Source organism: Sphaerodactylus townsendi, linkage group LG03, assembly GCF_021028975.2.
Source record: "Sphaerodactylus townsendi isolate TG3544 linkage group LG03, MPM_Stown_v2.3, whole genome shotgun sequence".
NCBI lineage: Eukaryota > Metazoa > Chordata > Lepidosauria > Squamata > Sphaerodactylidae > Sphaerodactylus > Sphaerodactylus townsendi.
This window is the reverse complement of record NC_059427.1, coordinates 5,183,047-5,208,018: the sequence shown is the minus strand read 5'-3', so window position 1 is coordinate 5,208,018 and position 24,972 is coordinate 5,183,047. Positions and strand designations below refer to the sequence as shown.

The 24,972-nt window shown below is 62.2% G+C and overlaps 3 protein-coding genes across 6 annotated transcripts in view; 1 reads left to right on the top strand and 2 right to left on the bottom strand.

The window, feature by feature from the left end:
- LOC125428587 (zinc finger protein 883-like) overlaps window positions 1-24,972 on the top strand; it is a 1,608,225-nt gene that overhangs the window by 390,991 nt on the left and 1,192,262 nt on the right. The window lies entirely within an intron of this gene.
- Window positions 1-24,972, bottom strand: part of LOC125428534 (zinc finger protein 345-like) — a 770,962-nt gene that overhangs the window by 268,051 nt on the left and 477,939 nt on the right. For 2 of the 3 annotated variants that reach the window (XM_048488766.1, XM_048488767.1), the window contains exons 1-6: window positions 19,545-20,092; window positions 18,941-19,415; window positions 18,529-18,643; window positions 16,884-16,954; window positions 16,540-16,666; window positions 14,212-14,628 (exon numbers count right to left, since the gene is read on the bottom strand). The exons of the other annotated variant lie outside the window; for it this stretch is intronic. In XM_048488766.1, coding sequence (XP_048344723.1) covers window positions 14,212-14,628; window positions 16,540-16,666; window positions 16,884-16,954; window positions 18,529-18,643; window positions 18,941-19,366 — 1,156 coding nt within the window. In that variant the 5' untranslated portion in view covers window positions 19,367-19,415; window positions 19,545-20,092. Of the gene's footprint in view, window positions 1-14,211; window positions 14,629-16,539; window positions 16,667-16,883; window positions 16,955-18,528; window positions 18,644-18,940; window positions 19,416-19,544; window positions 20,093-24,972 lie in introns of those variants that run through there. 3 annotated transcript variants of the gene reach the window in all.
- On the bottom strand, window positions 10,717-23,129 carry LOC125428762 (zinc finger protein OZF-like). Its single transcript, XM_048489385.1, has 5 exons — window positions 23,125-23,129; window positions 17,463-17,466; window positions 15,434-15,438; window positions 12,410-13,754; window positions 10,717-11,535 (listed from the first exon to the last, which is right to left on the bottom strand). Exons 4-5 carry the CDS (start codon window positions 13,733-13,735, stop codon window positions 11,440-11,442), a joined length of 1,422 nt encoding a protein of 473 aa, XP_048345342.1. The 5' UTR covers window positions 13,736-13,754; window positions 15,434-15,438; window positions 17,463-17,466; window positions 23,125-23,129; the 3' UTR covers window positions 10,717-11,439.

The window sequence follows — 24,972 nt, the reverse complement described above, 5'->3', positions numbered from 1 at the left end:
ACCCCCCCCCCCCCCCACCCCCCCCCCCCCCCACCCCCCCCCCCCCCCACCCCCCCCCCCCCCCACCCCCCCCCCCCCCCACCCCCCCCCCCCCCCACCCCCCCCCCCCCCCACCCCCCCCCCCCCCCACCCCCCCCCCCCCCCACCCCCCCCCCCCCCCACCCCCCCCCCCCCCCACCCCCCCCCCCCCCCACCCCCCCCCCCCCCCACCCCCCCCCCCCCCCACCCCCCCCCCCCCCCACCCCCCCCCCCCCCCACCCCCCCCCCCCCCCACCCCCCCCCCCCCCCACCCCCCCCCCCCCCCACCCCCCCCCCCCCCCACCCCCCCCCCCCCCCACCCCCCCCCCCCCCCACCCCCCCCCCCCCCCACCCCCCCCCCCCCCCACCCCCCCCCCCCCCCACCCCCCCCCCCCCCCACCCCCCCCCCCCCCCACCCCCCCCCCCCCCCACCCCCCCCCCCCCCCACCCCCCCCCCCCCCCACCCCCCCCCCCCCCCACCCCCCCCCCCCCCCACCCCCCCCCCCCCCCACCCCCCCCCCCCCCCACCCCCCCCCCCCCCCACCCCCCCCCCCCCCCACCCCCCCCCCCCCCCACCCCCCCCCCCCCCCACCCCCCCCCCCCCCCACCCCCCCCCCCCCCCACCCCCCCCCCCCCCCACCCCCCCCCCCCCCCACCCCCCCCCCCCCCCACCCCCCCCCCCCCCCACCCCCCCCCCCCCCCACCCCCCCCCCCCCCCACCCCCCCCCCCCCCCACCCCCCCCCCCCCCCACCCCCCCCCCCCCCCACCCCCCCCCCCCCCCACCCCCCCCCCCCCCCACCCCCCCCCCCCCCCACCCCCCCCCCCCCCCACCCCCCCCCCCCCCCACCCCCCCCCCCCCCCACCCCCCCCCCCCCCCACCCCCCCCCCCCCCCACCCCCCCCCCCCCCCACCCCCCCCCCCCCCCACCCCCCCCCCCCCCCACCCCCCCCCCCCCCCACCCCCCCCCCCCCCCACCCCCCCCCCCCCCCACCCCCCCCCCCCCCCACCCCCCCCCCCCCCCACCCCCCCCCCCCCCCACCCCCCCCCCCCCCCACCCCCCCCCCCCCCCACCCCCCCCCCCCCCCACCCCCCCCCCCCCCCACCCCCCCCCCCCCCCACCCCCCCCCCCCCCCACCCCCCCCCCCCCCCACCCCCCCCCCCCCCCACCCCCCCCCCCCCCCACCCCCCCCCCCCCCCACCCCCCCCCCCCCCCACCCCCCCCCCCCCCCACCCCCCCCCCCCCCCACCCCCCCCCCCCCCCACCCCCCCCCCCCCCCACCCCCCCCCCCCCCCACCCCCCCCCCCCCCCACCCCCCCCCCCCCCCACCCCCCCCCCCCCCCACCCCCCCCCCCCCCCACCCCCCCCCCCCCCCACCCCCCCCCCCCCCCACCCCCCCCCCCCCCCACCCCCCCCCCCCCCCACCCCCCCCCCCCCCCACCCCCCCCCCCCCCCACCCCCCCCCCCCCCCACCCCCCCCCCCCCCCACCCCCCCCCCCCCCCACCCCCCCCCCCCCCCACCCCCCCCCCCCCCCACCCCCCCCCCCCCCCACCCCCCCCCCCCCCCACCCCCCCCCCCCCCCACCCCCCCCCCCCCCCACCCCCCCCCCCCCCCACCCCCCCCCCCCCCCACCCCCCCCCCCCCCCACCCCCCCCCCCCCCCACCCCCCCCCCCCCCCACCCCCCCCCCCCCCCACCCCCCCCCCCCCCCACCCCCCCCCCCCCCCACCCCCCCCCCCCCCCACCCCCCCCCCCCCCCACCCCCCCCCCCCCCCACCCCCCCCCCCCCCCACCCCCCCCCCCCCCCACCCCCCCCCCCCCCCACCCCCCCCCCCCCCCACCCCCCCCCCCCCCCACCCCCCCCCCCCCCCACCCCCCCCCCCCCCCACCCCCCCCCCCCCCCACCCCCCCCCCCCCCCACCCCCCCCCCCCCCCACCCCCCCCCCCCCCCACCCCCCCCCCCCCCCACCCCCCCCCCCCCCCACCCCCCCCCCCCCCCACCCCCCCCCCCCCCCACCCCCCCCCCCCCCCACCCCCCCCCCCCCCCACCCCCCCCCCCCCCCACCCCCCCCCCCCCCCACCCCCCCCCCCCCCCACCCCCCCCCCCCCCCACCCCCCCCCCCCCCCACCCCCCCCCCCCCCCACCCCCCCCCCCCCCCACCCCCCCCCCCCCCCACCCCCCCCCCCCCCCACCCCCCCCCCCCCCCACCCCCCCCCCCCCCCACCCCCCCCCCCCCCCACCCCCCCCCCCCCCCACCCCCCCCCCCCCCCACCCCCCCCCCCCCCCACCCCCCCCCCCCCCCACCCCCCCCCCCCCCCACCCCCCCCCCCCCCCACCCCCCCCCCCCCCCACCCCCCCCCCCCCCCACCCCCCCCCCCCCCCACCCCCCCCCCCCCCCACCCCCCCCCCCCCCCACCCCCCCCCCCCCCCACCCCCCCCCCCCCCCACCCCCCCCCCCCCCCACCCCCCCCCCCCCCCACCCCCCCCCCCCCCCACCCCCCCCCCCCCCCACCCCCCCCCCCCCCCACCCCCCCCCCCCCCCACCCCCCCCCCCCCCCACCCCCCCCCCCCCCCACCCCCCCCCCCCCCCACCCCCCCCCCCCCCCACCCCCCCCCCCCCCCACCCCCCCCCCCCCCCACCCCCCCCCCCCCCCACCCCCCCCCCCCCCCACCCCCCCCCCCCCCCACCCCCCCCCCCCCCCACCCCCCCCCCCCCCCACCCCCCCCCCCCCCCACCCCCCCCCCCCCCCACCCCCCCCCCCCCCCACCCCCCCCCCCCCCCACCCCCCCCCCCCCCCACCCCCCCCCCCCCCCACCCCCCCCCCCCCCCACCCCCCCCCCCCCCCACCCCCCCCCCCCCCCACCCCCCCCCCCCCCCACCCCCCCCCCCCCCCACCCCCCCCCCCCCCCACCCCCCCCCCCCCCCACCCCCCCCCCCCCCCACCCCCCCCCCCCCCCACCCCCCCCCCCCCCCACCCCCCCCCCCCCCCACCCCCCCCCCCCCCCACCCCCCCCCCCCCCCACCCCCCCCCCCCCCCACCCCCCCCCCCCCCCACCCCCCCCCCCCCCCACCCCCCCCCCCCCCCACCCCCCCCCCCCCCCACCCCCCCCCCCCCCCACCCCCCCCCCCCCCCACCCCCCCCCCCCCCCACCCCCCCCCCCCCCCACCCCCCCCCCCCCCCACCCCCCCCCCCCCCCACCCCCCCCCCCCCCCACCCCCCCCCCCCCCCACCCCCCCCCCCCCCCACCCCCCCCCCCCCCCACCCCCCCCCCCCCCCACCCCCCCCCCCCCCCACCCCCCCCCCCCCCCACCCCCCCCCCCCCCCACCCCCCCCCCCCCCCACCCCCCCCCCCCCCCACCCCCCCCCCCCCCCACCCCCCCCCCCCCCCACCCCCCCCCCCCCCCACCCCCCCCCCCCCCCACCCCCCCCCCCCCCCACCCCCCCCCCCCCCCACCCCCCCCCCCCCCCACCCCCCCCCCCCCCCACCCCCCCCCCCCCCCACCCCCCCCCCCCCCCACCCCCCCCCCCCCCCACCCCCCCCCCCCCCCACCCCCCCCCCCCCCCACCCCCCCCCCCCCCCACCCCCCCCCCCCCCCACCCCCCCCCCCCCCCACCCCCCCCCCCCCCCACCCCCCCCCCCCCCCACCCCCCCCCCCCCCCACCCCCCCCCCCCCCCACCCCCCCCCCCCCCCACCCCCCCCCCCCCCCACCCCCCCCCCCCCCCACCCCCCCCCCCCCCCACCCCCCCCCCCCCCCACCCCCCCCCCCCCCCACCCCCCCCCCCCCCCACCCCCCCCCCCCCCCACCCCCCCCCCCCCCCACCCCCCCCCCCCCCCACCCCCCCCCCCCCCCACCCCCCCCCCCCCCCACCCCCCCCCCCCCCCACCCCCCCCCCCCCCCACCCCCCCCCCCCCCCACCCCCCCCCCCCCCCACCCCCCCCCCCCCCCACCCCCCCCCCCCCCCACCCCCCCCCCCCCCCACCCCCCCCCCCCCCCACCCCCCCCCCCCCCCACCCCCCCCCCCCCCCACCCCCCCCCCCCCCCACCCCCCCCCCCCCCCACCCCCCCCCCCCCCCACCCCCCCCCCCCCCCACCCCCCCCCCCCCCCACCCCCCCCCCCCCCCACCCCCCCCCCCCCCCACCCCCCCCCCCCCCCACCCCCCCCCCCCCCCACCCCCCCCCCCCCCCACCCCCCCCCCCCCCCACCCCCCCCCCCCCCCACCCCCCCCCCCCCCCACCCCCCCCCCCCCCCACCCCCCCCCCCCCCCACCCCCCCCCCCCCCCACCCCCCCCCCCCCCCACCCCCCCCCCCCCCCACCCCCCCCCCCCCCCACCCCCCCCCCCCCCCACCCCCCCCCCCCCCCACCCCCCCCCCCCCCCACCCCCCCCCCCCCCCACCCCCCCCCCCCCCCACCCCCCCCCCCCCCCACCCCCCCCCCCCCCCACCCCCCCCCCCCCCCACCCCCCCCCCCCCCCACCCCCCCCCCCCCCCACCCCCCCCCCCCCCCACCCCCCCCCCCCCCCACCCCCCCCCCCCCCCACCCCCCCCCCCCCCCACCCCCCCCCCCCCCCACCCCCCCCCCCCCCCACCCCCCCCCCCCCCCACCCCCCCCCCCCCCCACCCCCCCCCCCCCCCACCCCCCCCCCCCCCCACCCCCCCCCCCCCCCACCCCCCCCCCCCCCCACCCCCCCCCCCCCCCACCCCCCCCCCCCCCCACCCCCCCCCCCCCCCACCCCCCCCCCCCCCCACCCCCCCCCCCCCCCACCCCCCCCCCCCCCCACCCCCCCCCCCCCCCACCCCCCCCCCCCCCCACCCCCCCCCCCCCCCACCCCCCCCCCCCCCCACCCCCCCCCCCCCCCACCCCCCCCCCCCCCCACCCCCCCCCCCCCCCACCCCCCCCCCCCCCCACCCCCCCCCCCCCCCACCCCCCCCCCCCCCCACCCCCCCCCCCCCCCACCCCCCCCCCCCCCCACCCCCCCCCCCCCCCACCCCCCCCCCCCCCCACCCCCCCCCCCCCCCACCCCCCCCCCCCCCCACCCCCCCCCCCCCCCACCCCCCCCCCCCCCCACCCCCCCCCCCCCCCACCCCCCCCCCCCCCCACCCCCCCCCCCCCCCACCCCCCCCCCCCCCCACCCCCCCCCCCCCCCACCCCCCCCCCCCCCCACCCCCCCCCCCCCCCACCCCCCCCCCCCCCCACCCCCCCCCCCCCCCACCCCCCCCCCCCCCCACCCCCCCCCCCCCCCACCCCCCCCCCCCCCCACCCCCCCCCCCCCCCACCCCCCCCCCCCCCCACCCCCCCCCCCCCCCACCCCCCCCCCCCCCCACCCCCCCCCCCCCCCACCCCCCCCCCCCCCCACCCCCCCCCCCCCCCACCCCCCCCCCCCCCCACCCCCCCCCCCCCCCACCCCCCCCCCCCCCCACCCCCCCCCCCCCCCACCCCCCCCCCCCCCCACCCCCCCCCCCCCCCACCCCCCCCCCCCCCCACCCCCCCCCCCCCCCACCCCCCCCCCCCCCCACCCCCCCCCCCCCCCACCCCCCCCCCCCCCCACCCCCCCCCCCCCCCACCCCCCCCCCCCCCCACCCCCCCCCCCCCCCACCCCCCCCCCCCCCCACCCCCCCCCCCCCCCACCCCCCCCCCCCCCCACCCCCCCCCCCCCCCACCCCCCCCCCCCCCCACCCCCCCCCCCCCCCACCCCCCCCCCCCCCCACCCCCCCCCCCCCCCACCCCCCCCCCCCCCCACCCCCCCCCCCCCCCACCCCCCCCCCCCCCCACCCCCCCCCCCCCCCACCCCCCCCCCCCCCCACCCCCCCCCCCCCCCACCCCCCCCCCCCCCCACCCCCCCCCCCCCCCACCCCCCCCCCCCCCCACCCCCCCCCCCCCCCACCCCCCCCCCCCCCCACCCCCCCCCCCCCCCACCCCCCCCCCCCCCCACCCCCCCCCCCCCCCACCCCCCCCCCCCCCCACCCCCCCCCCCCCCCACCCCCCCCCCCCCCCACCCCCCCCCCCCCCCACCCCCCCCCCCCCCCACCCCCCCCCCCCCCCACCCCCCCCCCCCCCCACCCCCCCCCCCCCCCACCCCCCCCCCCCCCCACCCCCCCCCCCCCCCACCCCCCCCCCCCCCCACCCCCCCCCCCCCCCACCCCCCCCCCCCCCCACCCCCCCCCCCCCCCACCCCCCCCCCCCCCCACCCCCCCCCCCCCCCACCCCCCCCCCCCCCCACCCCCCCCCCCCCCCACCCCCCCCCCCCCCCACCCCCCCCCCCCCCCACCCCCCCCCCCCCCCACCCCCCCCCCCCCCCACCCCCCCCCCCCCCCACCCCCCCCCCCCCCCACCCCCCCCCCCCCCCACCCCCCCCCCCCCCCACCCCCCCCCCCCCCCACCCCCCCCCCCCCCCACCCCCCCCCCCCCCCACCCCCCCCCCCCCCCACCCCCCCCCCCCCCCACCCCCCCCCCCCCCCACCCCCCCCCCCCCCCACCCCCCCCCCCCCCCACCCCCCCCCCCCCCCACCCCCCCCCCCCCCCACCCCCCCCCCCCCCCACCCCCCCCCCCCCCCACCCCCCCCCCCCCCCACCCCCCCCCCCCCCCACCCCCCCCCCCCCCCACCCCCCCCCCCCCCCACCCCCCCCCCCCCCCACCCCCCCCCCCCCCCACCCCCCCCCCCCCCCACCCCCCCCCCCCCCCACCCCCCCCCCCCCCCACCCCCCCCCCCCCCCACCCCCCCCCCCCCCCACCCCCCCCCCCCCCCACCCCCCCCCCCCCCCACCCCCCCCCCCCCCCACCCCCCCCCCCCCCCACCCCCCCCCCCCCCCACCCCCCCCCCCCCCCACCCCCCCCCCCCCCCACCCCCCCCCCCCCCCACCCCCCCCCCCCCCCACCCCCCCCCCCCCCCACCCCCCCCCCCCCCCACCCCCCCCCCCCCCCACCCCCCCCCCCCCCCACCCCCCCCCCCCCCCACCCCCCCCCCCCCCCACCCCCCCCCCCCCCCACCCCCCCCCCCCCCCACCCCCCCCCCCCCCCACCCCCCCCCCCCCCCACCCCCCCCCCCCCCCACCCCCCCCCCCCCCCACCCCCCCCCCCCCCCACCCCCCCCCCCCCCCACCCCCCCCCCCCCCCACCCCCCCCCCCCCCCACCCCCCCCCCCCCCCACCCCCCCCCCCCCCCACCCCCCCCCCCCCCCACCCCCCCCCCCCCCCACCCCCCCCCCCCCCCACCCCCCCCCCCCCCCACCCCCCCCCCCCCCCACCCCCCCCCCCCCCCACCCCCCCCCCCCCCCACCCCCCCCCCCCCCCACCCCCCCCCCCCCCCACCCCCCCCCCCCCCCACCCCCCCCCCCCCCCACCCCCCCCCCCCCCCACCCCCCCCCCCCCCCACCCCCCCCCCCCCCCACCCCCCCCCCCCCCCACCCCCCCCCCCCCCCACCCCCCCCCCCCCCCACCCCCCCCCCCCCCCACCCCCCCCCCCCCCCACCCCCCCCCCCCCCCACCCCCCCCCCCCCCCACCCCCCCCCCCCCCCACCCCCCCCCCCCCCCACCCCCCCCCCCCCCCACCCCCCCCCCCCCCCACCCCCCCCCCCCCCCACCCCCCCCCCCCCCCACCCCCCCCCCCCCCCACCCCCCCCCCCCCCCACCCCCCCCCCCCCCCACCCCCCCCCCCCCCCACCCCCCCCCCCCCCCACCCCCCCCCCCCCCCACCCCCCCCCCCCCCCACCCCCCCCCCCCCCCACCCCCCCCCCCCCCCACCCCCCCCCCCCCCCACCCCCCCCCCCCCCCACCCCCCCCCCCCCCCACCCCCCCCCCCCCCCACCCCCCCCCCCCCCCACCCCCCCCCCCCCCCACCCCCCCCCCCCCCCACCCCCCCCCCCCCCCACCCCCCCCCCCCCCCACCCCCCCCCCCCCCCACCCCCCCCCCCCCCCACCCCCCCCCCCCCCCACCCCCCCCCCCCCCCACCCCCCCCCCCCCCCACCCCCCCCCCCCCCCACCCCCCCCCCCCCCCACCCCCCCCCCCCCCCACCCCCCCCCCCCCCCACCCCCCCCCCCCCCCACCCCCCCCCCCCCCCACCCCCCCCCCCCCCCACCCCCCCCCCCCCCCACCCCCCCCCCCCCCCACCCCCCCCCCCCCCCACCCCCCCCCCCCCCCACCCCCCCCCCCCCCCACCCCCCCCCACCCCCACCCCTTCCCCCCCCCACCCCCACCCCCACCCACCCCCCCCCCCCCTCCCCCCCCCCCCCCCCACCCCCCCCCCCCCCTCCCCCCCCCCCCCCCCAACCCCCCCCCCCCCCCCCCCCCCCCCCCCCGAACCCCCCCCCCCCCCCCCCCCCCCCCCCCCCCCCCCCCCCCCCCCCCCCCCCCCCCCCCCCCCCCCCCCCCCCCCCCCCACCCCCCCCCCCCCCTTCTTCTCCCTTTTATTTTTATATTTTCTTCTGACTGACCTTTCTGTCGGCTTGAATTTTGTTTGGGAGATTTTGAAGGGAACCCATCTTTTTTTCTCTACCATATCTGTAACTTTTCCAGGGGTCTGTGCAAATTTATTCTTTATCTTTCCAAAAACTTCCCAGACCCCTTTCAAGCTCTCCATGATTGCCTTTTTGAAAGCCTCAAATGCCTGCTTCAACTGCATAGAGAAATCAGCCCATTGTTCCTTTGAAAGTAGCAATGTTTTCTGCGTCATAATCTTCCAGCTTGTTTATATAGCTTTTAATGAGTTATAATTCACTCACCGACTCCGCTAGGCTTTGTACTGATGCCTGGGGTTGTCTTTTAATTAGATTGTAGAAATTTTTCTTTGATCCGGCTATATTTTCATTCTTTTGCTGCTGTTTCATTTTTCTTTTGCCGGAGGTATCTCGATTTGCGACTAGCCAGTGTCGCACATGCGCAAGAAGCCCGTGCCATCTTTAAAATTGCTCCCGACAGGCAACCTCAAATTTCCCCGATTCTCCCTTTAAATACACCCCCTTTGGAGTGGATCTAAAGGGAGAATCTGGGCTCTCTAGATTAAAAAAACATTGAAAGTATTGTCAAAGGCTTTCATGGCCAGATTCAACGGGTTGTTGTGGGTTTTACAGGCTGTGTGGCCATGGTCTGGTAGATCTTGTTCCTAACATTTTGCCTGCATCTGTGGCTGACATCTTCAGAGGTGTATCACCGAGAGAAGTCTGTTATACACTGTGTCCATACTCCTCTTATAACATACTTCTCTGTGTGATACACCTCTGAAGATATGTCAGCCACAGATGCAGGCAAAATGTTAGGAACAAGATCTACCAGACCACAGTCACGCAGCCCGGTAAACCCACAACCACCAACATTGAAAGTGATGCTGTATGGGGGGTGGGTGGGGAATCTACCCTGAAACAGCATCATTTTCAATGTTGTTTAAACTAGGGAGCCCAGAGTCTCCCTGTAAGGTGGATTTAAAAGGAGAATCTGGGCTCTCTAGTCTAAACAACATTAAAAATGATGCTGTTTCAGGGTGTGGATTCCCTCACCCCACCTTGAAACAGCATCACTTTCAATGTTTAAACCAGGGAGCCCAGAGTCTCCCATTAATGTGGATTTAAAAGGAGAATGCGGGCTCTCACTTCTAAGCCACATTGAAAGTGATGCTGTTTCGGGGTGAATTCTCCCTTTATGGGGTATTTAAAAGGAGAATCTGGACTCCCTAGTTTAAACAACATTGAAAATGATGTTGTTTGGGTGGATTCCCCCCGTCCCCACAGCATCACTTTCAATGTTGTTTAAACTAGGGAGCCCTGGGTGTGAAGATTTGTGAGTTGGGGCATGTTCTAAGATGTGATGGTGACTTTGAGATGACCTGGTGCAAAAACCCCCCTTTTTTGTTGGAGGAGGTGGCCGCCCATACAGGGGGGTGGGGGTGGAAAACTCAGATTTTGCCCCAAGCTCCATTTTTCCTAGCTACGCCTCTGGTCAAATCGAAAGTTTACTACAATGGGATCTAAAACCAATGGGATCCAAAACAAGTCATTCTGCTAAGCATTGCTTAGTCAGTCTTCCAGCTCCATGGTAAAATTTAGAACCGTACTCCTGTCTGATGGAAGGAGAGGACATTGGAAAGAGATCCCATCCAAATGCTTCCAAAGAACCTCACATTTGACGCCTGAACACATTTGACATCTGACACTGCCTGGACTCTCAAAGTCCACCAGAATATTCCAGAACCCAAAGCACTAAGAACATGAGAGAGCCATTAGGATCCTGTGGCATGTGTCAAGCAGTGATTCCCTAGCTCCACTTCTGGGACCCATCAGCCAGATAGGACTGGAACCACCAGAGGATAAATCCTCTAAACAGCTGAATCTCCAAAACCCTACCAGAAACATGGCCGGAGAAGGAATTCACATCCAGCTATTTAAACCTAGGGACTGATGTCACTTTTCTCTGGGTTAGATGTTGGGATTGCAAGATTACATTGGGAGGTTTCTGAACCTCTCATCCACAACAGGAGAACTCAAAAGCATTCTGACAATCACACAAAGACTTCTATTTTGCCACACAACCAACCAAAATTACAGGCATCCTTTACCAGGGATGGGGCTTCCTGAAGAGGTGAGGGGGTGGGGTTCCCTTTGAAATCTTCAGGAGGTGTTGCAAGACGTGCTTCCTCTCCAGGGCTTGTCTGGGAGTATGAGAAGCAAGCATCATTTAAGGGAGAGAGATAGGGGAGATGAGGGGTTTGCTGGTGTATTTTCACTTCATTTATGGAAAGATGTCTACGTAGCACATAGGCTTTTAGAAAAAACAATGTAACAATAATGAAAATAAATGGGAAAGAATGGCTCAGCGCTTTAAGAAAAAGTAAACATCACATACACATTATAAGATAGCAAATTAAAACAATTCAAACAGCCACAGAACCACTAGGTTTTTAACTAAGCCCTGAACGAAATGCAGGTTGAATTTTTACTGCAGCCAAGATATATTTTGTACAGCCTTAGAGATATGACTTTCATGTCTAAACAGAAGATTATGTAGGTGATAATCCCCAGAATGTCTGGAAAAAGATAGAAAGAAGAAGAAAGGTGCGTAATTATCAGTTAAGCTCTTGAACTGTGGAAAGGTTGTTCAAGTAGCCAAATGAAATTGAAAATCTTGATGGATGAGTGAGGAAACTAATTGCTAAAAATAAAAATAAGCAAAAGATTACAGAAATAGAACCAACAGCCTCGATGCAGGTACACACATATAGGTACACACATATAGGAATAAAGGTAACTCTAATAATAATCTGAGTAAAAGAACAGAAAAGGAACACAAACAGAAAAGAACAAGAGAACGAACCACGATATCTGAATCTCGTTCCACACTGAGCATGCAAAGGCATCATCAGCTCTCCAGGGGGTGCCTTTCCAAAATGCTAAGAGAAGATGGGGACACATTGGGGTTTCTCATCTGAGACTATACAGGGGTCTTACAATAGGCACTTTGATACTTTTGAAGACTGCTACTGTGATTGAATCTCTTTGCACACTCTGAGCATTGAAAAGATCTCTCCTTTGTGTGAATTCTTTGTTGCCATTGAGGAGAACTACTCAAAGTAAATTTCTTTCCATACTTTGAGCATTCAAAATGTCTCTCCCCTGAGTGGGTTGTCTGATGCTTTTGAAGAGTGATTGAATCCCTTGCCACACTCTGAGTGTTCAAAAGGTCTGTGTGAGTTCTTTGATGTTGTTGAAGAGTGTTACTCTGACAGAATCTCTTTCCACACTGAGCATTCAAAAATTCTATCCTTTTGTGTGAGTCCTTTGATGATTTTAAAGAGTGCCATTCTGACAGAATTAATTTTTTTCCACTTGCAGATAGTGTTCAGCCTCCAAATGTCTAAAGGAAAAGTTAGCTCTATTTCATCTACCTCAACTAATCATTTGCCCAGACATAAACATACTTAAGATGGATGACTTTTTCTTAGCTCAGTTACAGAATTCTCAAGTCCTTGAGGAGTTCCCCACCGCTAAAAGATTCACACCTCTTGAAGATAGAGAAGGGGTTCAGCTCCTTTCAGCCTATGAAGATATCCCCCACCGCCCCCCCTTCTACTCCATGTGATGAACATCCAGCGAGTCTATCAGTGGGAGTTGTACCTGAGGAAACTGCTCCATTACCTCTAAGTACCAGCAACTTTTTAACATTGGAAGAACTGGCTGACCAATGTTTACTATCAGCAAAATCCTTTCAACAAATAGAGAAAAGACAGAATTAGATAACTGCTCAGTTAAATTTTCTTTCAGTGAAGTTTGAGTCCTTGGATTTTTCCTCCTATAGTGCTCAAATTTCTGAATTATGAACTAAGATGCCTGACGGTTTGCCACATCTTACCAAGCCCCAGTTAGAAGGGAATCTCTCATCCAACACTCAGCAGGAAGAAAGCCTTTGTGTGAGTTCTTTGATGCTCTTGAAGAGTGTCACTCCGACTGAATCTCATTCCACACTCTGAGCATTCAAAAGGTCCCCCCTTTATGTGAGTTGTTTGATGCTGGTGAAGATTGCCACTATGATTGAATCTCTTTCCACACTGTAAGCATTCAAAAGGTCTCTCGTTTGTGTGAGTTCTTTGATGCTGATGAAGATTGCCACTATGATTGAATCTCTTTCCACACTGTAAGCATTCAAAAGGTCTCTCATTTGTGTGAGTCCTTTGATGCTGTTGAAGAGTGCCACTCTGACTGAATCTCTTTCCGCACTGTGAGCATTCAAAAGGTCTCTCCTTTGTGTGAGTTCTTTGATGCCTTTGAAGAGTGCTACTCAGACTGAATCTCTTTCCACACACTGAGCATTCAAAAGTTTTCTCTCCGGTGTGGAGTAATTGATGCTGCTGAAGATGGCCACTCTGACTGAATCTCTTTCCACAATCTGAGCATTCAAAAGGTCTATCATTTGTGTGAGTTCTTTGATGCCTTTGAAGATTCCCACTACAGTTGAATCTCTTTCCACACTCTGAGCATTCAAAAGGTTTCTCCTTGGTGTGGGTTCTTTGATGCTGTTGAAGAGTGCTACTCTGACTGAATCTCTTTCCACACACTGAGCATTCAAAAGGCCTCTCCTTTGTGTGAGTTCTTTGATGCTTTTGAAGAGTGCCACTCTGACTGAATCTCTTCCCACACTCTAAGCATTCAAAAGGTCTCTCCTTTGTGTGAGTTCTTCGATGCCTTTGAAGAGTGCTACTCAGACTGAATCTCTTTCCACACTCTGAGCATTCAAAAGGCTTTTCTCCCGTGTGGGTTCTTTGGTGCATAAGGAGCTGTGATCTGCTGCTGAAGAACATCCTGCACTGAAAGCATTTATGTGCCCTCATGATACTGTGCTTTGGAAGATGTACATTACCCTCTCCTCTACCAGAGGACATTCCCCTTTCTAGATAAATCAATGGCTTCTCTACTGAATGTGTCCTTTGGAGTTGAAAAAGTTCTGATTTTTGTGAGAAGTCCATGCCACAGTCTGAGAAGCTACCAGATTTCTCTTGTTTATGTGTTCTCTGATGCCTAAGGAGATCTACTCTGCAAAGGAAAGTCTTACCACAATCCAAGCACTGATGAGTCTTCTTTCCACTGTGTATTTGCAAATGGATCTCATATTGGTTATGATCTGTGAAGGTTGTTCCACACTCCAAGCATGTATATGCTTCCTCCACCATGTGGTTCAATTCACAGAAATTATGCCCGTGGCCAGGAATGGGATTGTTTCTCATCTCGACCATGTGACTTTCTTTCTGTCTCCTAATGCTGCCTTTCAAATCTGCATCGTTCAGGTTTTCTGCAAATAGCTGATGAAGTTCCTCATTCCCCTCACTCCATTGCCTGTCCCCTGCTGGAATAAAAAGAGAGATCCTGTTAGCACCCACACTATGTGGCCTGATCTTCCTTCAAAATTCCATCCACATGAAAATATTTTACTAACATTTTCCTGCTGTGCACTGAAGGGTACATTAATTGACAATTTAAAACACTGGTTCTCAACCTGGGGGTCGGGACCCCTTTGGGGGTCGAATGACCCTTTCACAGGGGTCGCTTAAGACTCTCTGCATCAGTGTTCTCCATCTGTAAAATGGATAAATGTTAGGGTTGGGGGTCACCACAACATGAGGAACTGTATTAAAGGGTCGCGGCATTAGGAAGGTTGAGAACCACTAATTTAAAAGGACATGAAAGCCCTCTGCATCAGAAAGGTTCCTACCTGAGGGAATTCTTTGATGTGAAGCAAGGGCTGATTCTCGACTGAAGGTCCTTTCACCCTTCATACAGTCATACGGTTCCTCTCCCGAGGGAATTTGCTCCTTGGAAATCAGACTGATATTCTCACTGAAGGTCTTTCCAAAGGCCAAACTTTCATTTTCCCTGGAATGGATTCTCTGGTTAGTATGGAGGTCTTCGTTCCTTCTTGTATTGCTTGATATTTCTTCTTCAACTGAGATTTCACAGAAGCCTTCCACATGGGACAGAACGGGCTTATCCTTTCTGTTGTCAGCATGGCTTCCCTCCTGTCTCTGTGGTCCATCTCCATCCCCAGTGGAGTCTCTTTTGGAGTCTTCATCCTTGGTCTTTTCGAAAGAGAACTGCTGAAATCCCCCAACTGTCTCCTCTATGTCTGCTGCTGGAGGAAAGAAAGAGGTCTAGTTAGCACCTAGGCAAGAAGCCAAGCCAGACATCAGGCACAACTCTTTAATGGGTGACCATTTCCCTTACCAGACCTTCTTTCCCCTCAACTGAGCTGGTGGTTACACCTTATCCCCAGCCAGACCCACCAGGTCAGCAGTTTTTATATCCAGCCTATCCCTCCTCAACACCTCCCCCGGCCTGTAATGCACTTTAAGGGGGGGAAGTGGCAAAGCATCCTTCCGCCACCATTCACATTTGACTTGTCATTAAGATCTTTTGAGTCTCTGCTGTTGATGATTAAACAGAAGAAAAAGACAAGGCTTTTATACCCCACTTTTCTTTATCCTGAAGAACCTCAAAGCAGCTTACAAATCACAATCCCTTCGCTGTACAAGCATCTTGTGAGGTAGTCAGGGCTGAGAGAGTTCTGAAAGAACTGTCACTGGCCCAATGTCATCCAACAGGCTTCATGTGAATGAGTAGGGACTCAAATCCCTCTCTCCGAACTAGACTCCACTGCTCTTAACCACTACACTATGCTGGCTCTCCAGAAGAAGTTTCCAAGATATCCAGTCCTGCAACTACACAAAGAGGCTCCTTCTAGTTGTGATGAAAGCCAGGATGATTTGGTTTTCAACATTTGCTGGTGTGGGGGAAGAAGAAGGACTTTACCTTGTGAACTCTACATTTGAAAGCTGACCCCCGTGGTGTTTGGAAGAGGCGCCCGATGTAAGGAGTGCACATAGGTCCCAAAGGCATCTAGGCGATGGCTGCAGGAAAGGGCTTTGGGCTTTCTCCACCTTGGCTTTTGCTAAGTAACTCCCCCTACAATTCCCTGGAATAGCCCACATTTAAAGATACAGCAGGAGGAAGGAGCTTCAGAGCACCCCATATTTCAGGACCCAGAATGTCTCCCTCCCTCCCTCCCTCCTTTCCCAGCAACTTTGTGATTCTGCAAACTACGTCATGTAAAGAAGTGAAACAGAAGTCCTCTAGGACAATTTGTTGCTCATTCCTTTGACATAATCATGTAGGATATTGATTTTGGAAGTGGGACGTACACCATGATGGTCCCATGGCAGTCCTTGTCTAAGTAACAGGCCCTCCTGTGGACAGTCCTTTAGGCTTTTACCCCATTGCTGTAGTTGGACAGTTCTTCCTGCTCCAGAGGAATCCCAGGTACCATTACCAAGGAAAAGTCTATCCTGGAGAACAGGAAAGTGATGGTTCTTAACATGGAGGAGGAAAGAAATCCAAGGAAGAGGATTTTCCCCCCAGGAAGAATGAAACCCTGGTCAAGATCAAAAGCCACAATCCAAACCAGTTTAAGACTCCACCTATTCTCGACCTTTAAGGAGTCTCAAAGAGGCTTACAAATTCCTTTCCTTCCTCTCCCCACAACTGAAACCTTGTCAGGTAAGTGGGACTGAGAAAGTTCTGAGTGAACTGTGACTAGTCCAAGGTCAGCCAGAAGGCTTAATGTGGAAGAGTCGGGAATCAGACTTTTTTTCTCCAGATCAGAGTCAGCCACTCTCAAACACAACACCACGCTGACTTTCCAGATCATAGTCAGAGGGGATAACCATAACCCATCTGGAGGACAAGTGTGGTCTAATGGTTGTCAACAGAGAAATTAAAATGTGGCCCCTTCCAGAGCCTTCCTGAGAGAATTCTCAGTCCCGTTCTGGCCTCAGGCTGGGACACCCTCCCTGAGTAAGTTGCTCTAGGAAAACCAGGTGCTTTGGGTTGTTCTATTTGGCCATGCTGAATACTGCTTTCACTGCCACCCCGCCACCTCAAGGTCTCCACAAGGGAGCAAGCAGCAGAACAGGTCGACTGCTCTTCAAAATGTTGGTTTTGACACAGGCCGAAAGGTATATCTCTGGCACCTATGAGAGTTCCTTACCCAAAGAGGCCATGCTCCTGTAGTTCTCCAGCATGACATCCTCGTAAAGAGCTCTTTGGTCTGGATCCAGCAATGCCCACTCTGCCTCTGTGAAATACACGGCCATTTCCTCAAAGGAAATCAGAGACTGAAAGAAAAAGCAGATTCCCTCATGAGAGGTCATGTCAGGCAGAGACGGTATGCTGGAAAGGGATGTTCTCAGAGGTGCAGGATGGAGATCTCAGCATGTGTGTAAGGAGTGGTGTTCAGAGTCTCTTGCCTGGACCCCTCAGCACCAACTGCAGGAAAAAAGCCCCCCTGAGAAAGGAGGAGGACCCATGCTGTCCCCTGCTCATCTACTCTACCTCGTCTGGAGCTGCAGCAATGGTTTCCACCCCTCCACAAAGAGAACCGGTCAGCAATGCCTCTTCACAGCCTGGAACAGGGGGAAATACGGAAGAAGGAGTATTAGCCTCCACTTCCTGTTCTGTTTGCTCGCATGAATTGTACTTCATTCACCCCCGTTCCCAGGGCTGCGATTACTTTGCCCTATGCACACTCAGAATTGTAACGCTTTGTACGAAGTTGTGGGGGAGGCGGAAGAGAAGCACAAGGTAACCATGAGTCTGCAAATGCAACTGACACATTTTAGACTTCTGTGATATGTGAAACTTGTCTTGTGAACACTGGAGCTGAAAAATGTGACAGTCTCTCTGCTGGACCAGACAAGAGGCCCAGACATACTATTTTTCCACCAGCTGGGCTCTTGCATACGCCCTTGAATCCAGGCTGGTGGGAGAAAAAGGAGGAGGCCAAAATGATGCTGCACGGCACTTCACTATCACATCAGGCCAAAAAACCACACCTGAACTGAGAGCATCCTGGCAACAGAGGGCAGTAGCAATGGGGGCCCACAGAATCTACTGATCCACTGATGTCACAACTGTGCTTTCAGCCAGAGGCATCTTCAATGTGGCATCACATCCACTACAAACCCCTCTCCACAGCCTGACATTCCTCATCCAGTGATCTATTTCCTACAGCAGCTTGTCAGACTTCCTAAGAAGAATAAGCAAAAAACTCAATTTCCCCACTTTTCCTACCCCACAGCAATTGGTTTTTTGAGCTGCACTAACTAGAACAGGGGTCGGAAACCTTTACCACCCAAAGAGCCATTTGGACCAGTTTTCCATGACCCTGAAGATCTACCGAGCCAGAGAGGCGGCTCCACACAGAGCCGCCTTCAGTTCAGCCCCTCCACTCTCCTTTCCTTCCAGCGCTGCGAGGTGGAGACGCCGGGCAGGGAAACCCCTTCTGCCTGACAGGGCAGGCAGCCACCTGCTCCGTGGGTCGGGGTGTGTGTGGCGGCTGCATGGATGGCAGAGCAGGGATGGTGGCTGCTCTGGAGGGACACGCCCACCCTACCCTCTGACCTCCAGGGGCCAGAGGACAGCATGGGCGTGTCCCTCTAGCCTTCCAGAGCAGCCCTCCAGAGCAGCGCTGGAAGGAGAGGAGAGTGGAGGGGACGTGAAAAGCGGTGCCCTCACGCACGAAGCCGCCTCTGGTTTGGCCCCTCCACTCACCTTTCCTTCCAAAGCTGCTCTGGAGGGCTGGAGGGACACACCCACACTACCCTCCGACCTCCAGGCCACGTGGAGCCACAGTATAAGGCTGAAAGAGCCGCATGCGGCTCCGGAGCCGCTGGTTGCAGACCCCTGAACTAGAACATGCAGGTTTTGTTTAGTGCCAAGACTGAAGAGATCAGATGAGATTTGTCTGGTTTTAGTTTTAAACCACCTTGAGTCTCTCTGATGGAAAAGGAGGGATATGAATATAGTAATCAATGTGAGGAATTGCCTCCATGAATGTGTCCAATCCCCTTTTACAGGCATCCCAGCTACTTAACACTGAGTACCATAAGTTGGACGAGGAAACTTTTTGGGGGCCAGAACTCTGACCTATCAAATTAACAGGGTGCTCTAATCCAATCCGGGCATAATGAGTCCTTACCACACAAGGGGGCATCTTGGGTACACTCCTGGGCCTGAGCCAGCTGCCCTTCTTCCAGTGGACTTCCTTCTATCTGACAACATTTCGTTTCCATTTTCACAGGTAGAACCCACCTCTGAAACAACAATGAGGGACAAAAGTAAGAGATGGAATGGAAGATACCAAGGGATGGATCCTGCCCCAACCCCAGACTCTGCACCTCTCTAGTAGCATACCTAGAAGGGTTTTTTTTTAATCCTAGGGAATTATCTGGAGGGATAAAATATTCCCTAGAAGTGGTGGCTGAAGCAGGTCATTAAAACCTCTCATTCAGATGAACAAAACGCCTGGACAAATACTGAGCCGAGATGCTTTAGGAGAAGATCAGATATCATTGCTTGAATGGAGTATAACTGGAAAGAAAAGCCCTCACCTGTTCTGCCTGCCTCTTCTCCTCAGCCTGACTCAGGAGGAAACCTTCAGCCAGGGCCACAGCTTGGGAATTGGTCTCCGGCCCACATCCTCTGACCCAGCGCTGCATTTCCTGGGGCAGGATGGTCAGGAACTGCTCCAGGATCACCAGGTCTAGGATCTGCTTCTTGGAGTGCCTCTCTGGCTTTAGCCAGCGATTGCAAAGTCCATGGAGCTGGCTGAAAACCTCTCGGGGCCCATCGGCATCATGGTAGCAGAACTGCCGGAAGCGTCGACAAAGCACTTCTGAGTTCAGGAGCTCCTGATCCCAGGACTCTGGCACAGCTCTCTCCCAGAATTCAACACCTCTCCCAGCTTGGATGGGATGGGGGTCTTTCCTTGCTCTCTTGCCAAGTCCAGGTCCTCCTGGGTCCTGCTCTTCCATCATCTTCTTCTATAGGGTTGCCTCTCACTGGGGTATGAAGAGAGGCTTCTTTCTGGGGGTGGGTGGGGAGTGTAGGGATAGGAAGAAGATAGCAACATATCAGAAGAAAACAAAAGAGAGTGATGACACATGGTGGATAATAATGAAAGTGTGGTTTGTAATATTTCAGCGTACTACATACCAAGCTTTTTGAAATATGCCTGTTTGGTCCTTTGGGAAATTTAACTGTTTCTGGTTACTTTGGGTCAGGCTGTTTCAGGGGCGTTTGATGGCTACTAAGTGGGTCAGGAGATATGTCCGTCCACAGGCACAGAGGTCTCTTGCTGCTATAGGGCAAGTCAAGTGTAAATCTTGTGCTGGCCTAGAGTGGGACTGCAAAAGGGGCGTGGTTTGTGCTTGGATCAAGGCACAGGTGTTTCTGGGATGAACAGAACTTTGGAGGGGGGCCACAAACCCTGCCGAATACAGGAGATTGCCAATTCCAGGTTGGGAAATTCCTGGAAATTCAAAGGGTGGAACCTGTGGAGGGCAGGATATAAAGACACAGAGTCCACCGCCCAAAGGAGCCATTGTGGGCTAATCCACTGTGACCCCAGGCAATTCCCAGGCCCTATCTGGATATTGGCAACCCTGCATCTGGGAGACAGTAGATGAGGGGGAGCATCAGTCAAAATCATCAGTGGGACCTGAACACAGGCCTCCTGTGACTGAGCCCTTGAATTTCTCATGTTATGTTACCTGGGGGTCTTCAATTCTCTTGCCTGGCTGAAAGATGCTGTTTCCCCACTCAAACCTCAGTGCAGGAAAGACAATCTGGCCTTCTGTCATGTCTGCCTCTGCCAAGGGAGCTGGGGATGAGATGGGCAGGTGTGGCATGACCCTCACAGTAATGCATGCCCATGTGCCACTTGTTTCTTCTGTACATGGTAGACAGCAGATTGATACTAAGGGGCGTGGCTTCAGAAGCATGCTCTGCCCCTCTCTGCCTGTCATATGGGAGTCACCTCGTGTGACGATTGGGGGCACTGGTTGTGTTTCCATGACTACTGGTGGCGGTGCTAGATTGTCTTGATCATAGCAACACGTTTCTCAGATTTTCCTCTGTTGTGCTAGGCAGGTCTTTGGCACTAGTTCATAGACCCAGTCCCACACAAACACTGGGGTCTTAAGTTAAGGTTGTGGATTATTGTAATGCAGGAAGAAGTTCCCTTCCCGTGCCCATTTTTTAATGAAATAATTATTTATTCTATTTTATTTCGTTAACGTTTGATACCCCACCCTCTCCTGACTAACGCCAGAAGATTTCCATCTTATAGCCCCTATGGAATTGGTTAATATCCCACAGAGCCCTGGCCTCAGCTCCACTCTGAGGTGGAGTGGATGTCCTTAGGGCTGTGGACTACCAAAAGGTTACTACCAGAAAACTTAATGGGCAATATGGAGAGGCAGAGTCACAAGGATATGAGGGTCCCAGATCGCTCAAGGCCTTAAAGCTCAATACCAATTACCTTGAAAATGATCCAGTACCCAACCGGTAACCAGTGCAACTGTCAGAGCATGATCGTAACGTGCTCTCTTGGGAAGGAGTCTCGCCACTGCGTTCTGGACCAGTTTTAGTCTCCTGAGCAATCTCACCGACAGGCCAGCATAAAGCGAGGTATAACAATCCAATCTGGAGTAATCTAATCTAGTCAAACCCCTAAAGGCCTGTTGTTTCATGCAGAATTCAAGTGACCAGCAATCAAACATCAATTTGATACATTTTACTTTTCTTGCGCTGAAAGACACTGATAAATCCCCCCCCCCCCAACTCCACTTGGATGGTGGATCAAAACTGATATGAGCCCTTCGGGGGAGGGTGGTATATAAATATAATAAATACATACATAAAATAAATAATTGGATTGTCAGCCTCCAGGTGGGGACTGAAGTTCTCCTCAAATTACAACCAACCTCTAGGTGACTGGGGAGAAAATGGTGGCACAGGAGGGTGGACTCGACATTATTATACCTCCCTGAACCACCACCCTCCCCCCCAAAGCCAGCATTTTTCAGAATCTACTCCCAAATGGCCAGGAATTTGCCCTGTGGGAGTTGGCAACCCCACAACAACCATGACTGAGAATGATCCCAGCGTCCCTCCCTTCCACAATCTTGCAATGACTTAATCCAAAGTGAACCTTCCAGGATCCACCTGCAATGCTTTTCCCACGGGATGCCTATCTGAAGCCTCTTCTGCAGAAGCAAACCCTCCATTCCTTCTAGAAAAGGGGCCTTTCCTCTTTACAGTCTCCAACTCTCTAGCAAACAGCTGGGTCAGTTTAAACCTTTCAGTGTTTTGTGGATCTGTGAGCCCTCAAGTCACAGCTGATGGGAGACCCTGTAAGGTTTTCAAAGGCAAGAGGCGTCCAGAAGTGGTTTGACTTTGCCTGCTCTGGGTGGGCTGAGAGAGTTGAGACTGACTGGCCCAAGCTCACCCGGAGTCAGGGGAATTGTATCTAGGTGATTGGGATGCATTCCTAGCTCAACCGAATTGCTACAAGATATATATAACCAGCCTGCTATATGTTACCTCTACGATTCTGGGACGTTCTATTCTTAATCTTTACTTTACTGCTTCACACACTGAGTAGATAACTAGGCTTTCCCCTGACACTTTGGTCTCATGAGAACCAGAATTGTTTCCATTGTGTTGTGGGGGCAGGATACCAGGTGACTCCGTATATCTATCTGTCACCAACTTTGGGGCCCCACAGCTCCAAACAAACTCTTTCTTACATTTCTTGGGAAAATGGGAGGGGGGGGCTAACATTGGAATAAAGGGGATAGCAAAACCCAGGTTCGCCAGAACCGGCTTAGTCAAGCTGGGTGTTTCAATGCCTATCAATAAACGCTACAGATCAATGATACAGAGCCTACTGTTTCAAGGTTCAAGACCTAACACCCGGCAGGATTCAGGTGGAGGAGCAGGGTGCTCCCAATTAGATTCCCCTGCTCTAAACCACTCCACAACTCTTGCTCCTTCAGTGCTGCAGACACATTTTTTAAAAGCTTCCTGTCCTTCCCATCAGGAGATCCAAGCAGATGTCCTCTAGGCTGCAGCCAGAGAAACTATAGGAGATCAACCGGGCTGCTGTGGGATGTAACAGCCACTTCAGAGAATGGCACAATGGAGGGGGGCGGGGGGGGGGGAGAAGAAAATTAGTCAATCCAAAGCAGTTCTACATCACTCACTCACTCACTCACTCACTCACTCACTCACTCACTCACTCACTCACTCACTCACTCACTCACTCACTCACTCACTCACTCACACACACACACACACAACTGTGAGAACCTGGGAAGAAGTCACACAGTCCCAACCCCCACTCTCCAGCTGCAGAAACCAGATAAGGGCAGACTAGTACAGGGGGGAATGAAAGGCAAACAATTCTCAAGGCAGCTTAAGCACTCTGTAGGAAGAAATATGGCAGGACTCTACCTAAGACATTAGAGGGTCATGACACTGAGCTTACTCCCAGGAAAGTGGTTTCAGGAGTGCATTGGAAATCTCTGTTCCTGTTAACATCTTGTCTGTTTCTTTAAACAACATGCCAGTGGGACCCCTCCCTATTTCTCCTCTGTGATTCTACCCTATTGGAGAGGCTCATCATTTCCTGCCTGGGGAACCGTGGTGAACAGCTCATGCCCGATGAAGGTGGCTTCATCTTGCAATGGACTTGTCTTCCCTCAAGGATGGCTAAACATCCCTAGCCCACCCTTGATGCCTTTAATACAGACCGCTGCCACGTGCAGGACCCTATTTTTTCTCTCCAGAAGGGGACCTGCATGCTTCTCAATAAACAAGAGGGAGTGGCTGCCTTACAGTCGAGAAGACCCCCACACCACCAAGTCAGTAAGAGAAACTCATAAGAACATAAGAACTAGCCTGCTGGATCAGACCAGAGTCCATCTAGTCCAGCACTCTGCTACTTACAGTGGCCCACCAGGTACCTTTGGGAGCTCACATCCAGGATGTGAAAGCAATGGCCTTCTGCTGCTGCTGCTCCTGAGCCTGCTAAGGCATTTGCAATGGCCTTCTGCTGCTGCTGCTGAGGTCTGCTAAGGCATTTGCAATCTGAGATTGCACTCCACTCTCCTTTTTATATCATAAACTCCACTCTCCTTTTTATATCCGCATGGCCAAGATTATGGATGGCTTGAGAAAATTAAAGGATTACCCTCCTCACCAAGGTTAACGTTAAAAAAGCTAACTAGGTAAGCAGTTTTTATTCAGACATTCACATGGGAAACTTCGAAATATATTCCCCTCCCCCTCTGCAAAACCAATATAAATATAACCAAAACAAAAGAGAAACTACTTATTTGCTAACCCTGCTATCCTAAATGGCCTGATCTTTTCCCATCCCGCCCAAGGTTCCTCTCAGCCAGAGCAACCGCCACCAACTGCCAACTAACTGATTGGTGGAGAGCCGTCAGCGGCAGGATTCCCAGTGTCCCTTGCCAACATTACCAGAGTGGTTACTGTCCAAATATCCAGATCAGCAGTCGGCCCATCAAAATCAATGGAGGAAAGGGATTTCGGGTGTTGGAAATCCACCAGAGAAACTCCTAGGATCTTTGGGGACAGAGGCTTGAGGGGACTCCGAGACTATGACACATATCATAATGTCCCACCTCTGAAGGTATGGTTTCCAGCGAGGAATTGATCCCTGAAGCAGAGGTGGGATTCAAAGATTTAACAACCGGTTCCGGCTGGGTGCTTCAATGCCTATGTTCCGGTTGTGGGATTCAAATAATTTAACAACTGGTTGTTTACAAGCACAATTTTAACAACCGGTTCTGCCAAAGTGGTGCAAACCTGCTGAATCCCACCACTGCCCTGAAGTCTGGAAATCAGTAGTACCAGTAATTCCAGGAGAACTCCAGGCCACACCTGGAACTCAGCAACCCTCTTATTAGACTTTCTTGGGGTCCCCCCCCCCGCAAAGAGGGCAGCCTCACCACTACCTTCTCTGCCTACAGAGGCCTTTGAGCATATTAAAATGACTATTTTCAGGTTGGGCCGGTACCTTAGAAAGAACAAGTTGAGAACCACCAGGTGTCATGTCAAGAAGTTGTGTACATTTTACTTTAAAAATATACATAGCTTCCCTGAAGCCATCTTTAGATGTGGGCCTCTATGATACCTCAGAAGTTAATTTACTGCTGTTTAGGCTTATCGCTTGCAGCTGGTATTTGTAAAAAGGGAATGGCCTTCACAGCTCTTAGACTGGCATGACCTTGACAACAATAAATTCTCTTAATTGGCTATGACACATAAAAGGTAGAATCAGTTTTGAGGAAAAAAGAGATAATTGAATTCCGGTGTGGTCCAACTAATTTGGACCCTGATTGGCTTTTGAGTAAGCACCTGATATGGGAGCCATTTCTTTATAATTTTAGCTCATGTTGCCATTCATTACTCATTACGATTCTCATTTTGATTCTTTTTGGAAACGCTAAACTTGTGCTTGTTATTCTGCTGACTTGACTTTAACAAATCTAGTAAAGAACCTTGCTTGCTCTATGGAATTAACTAAGGCTACGTTACATGGGTTATAACA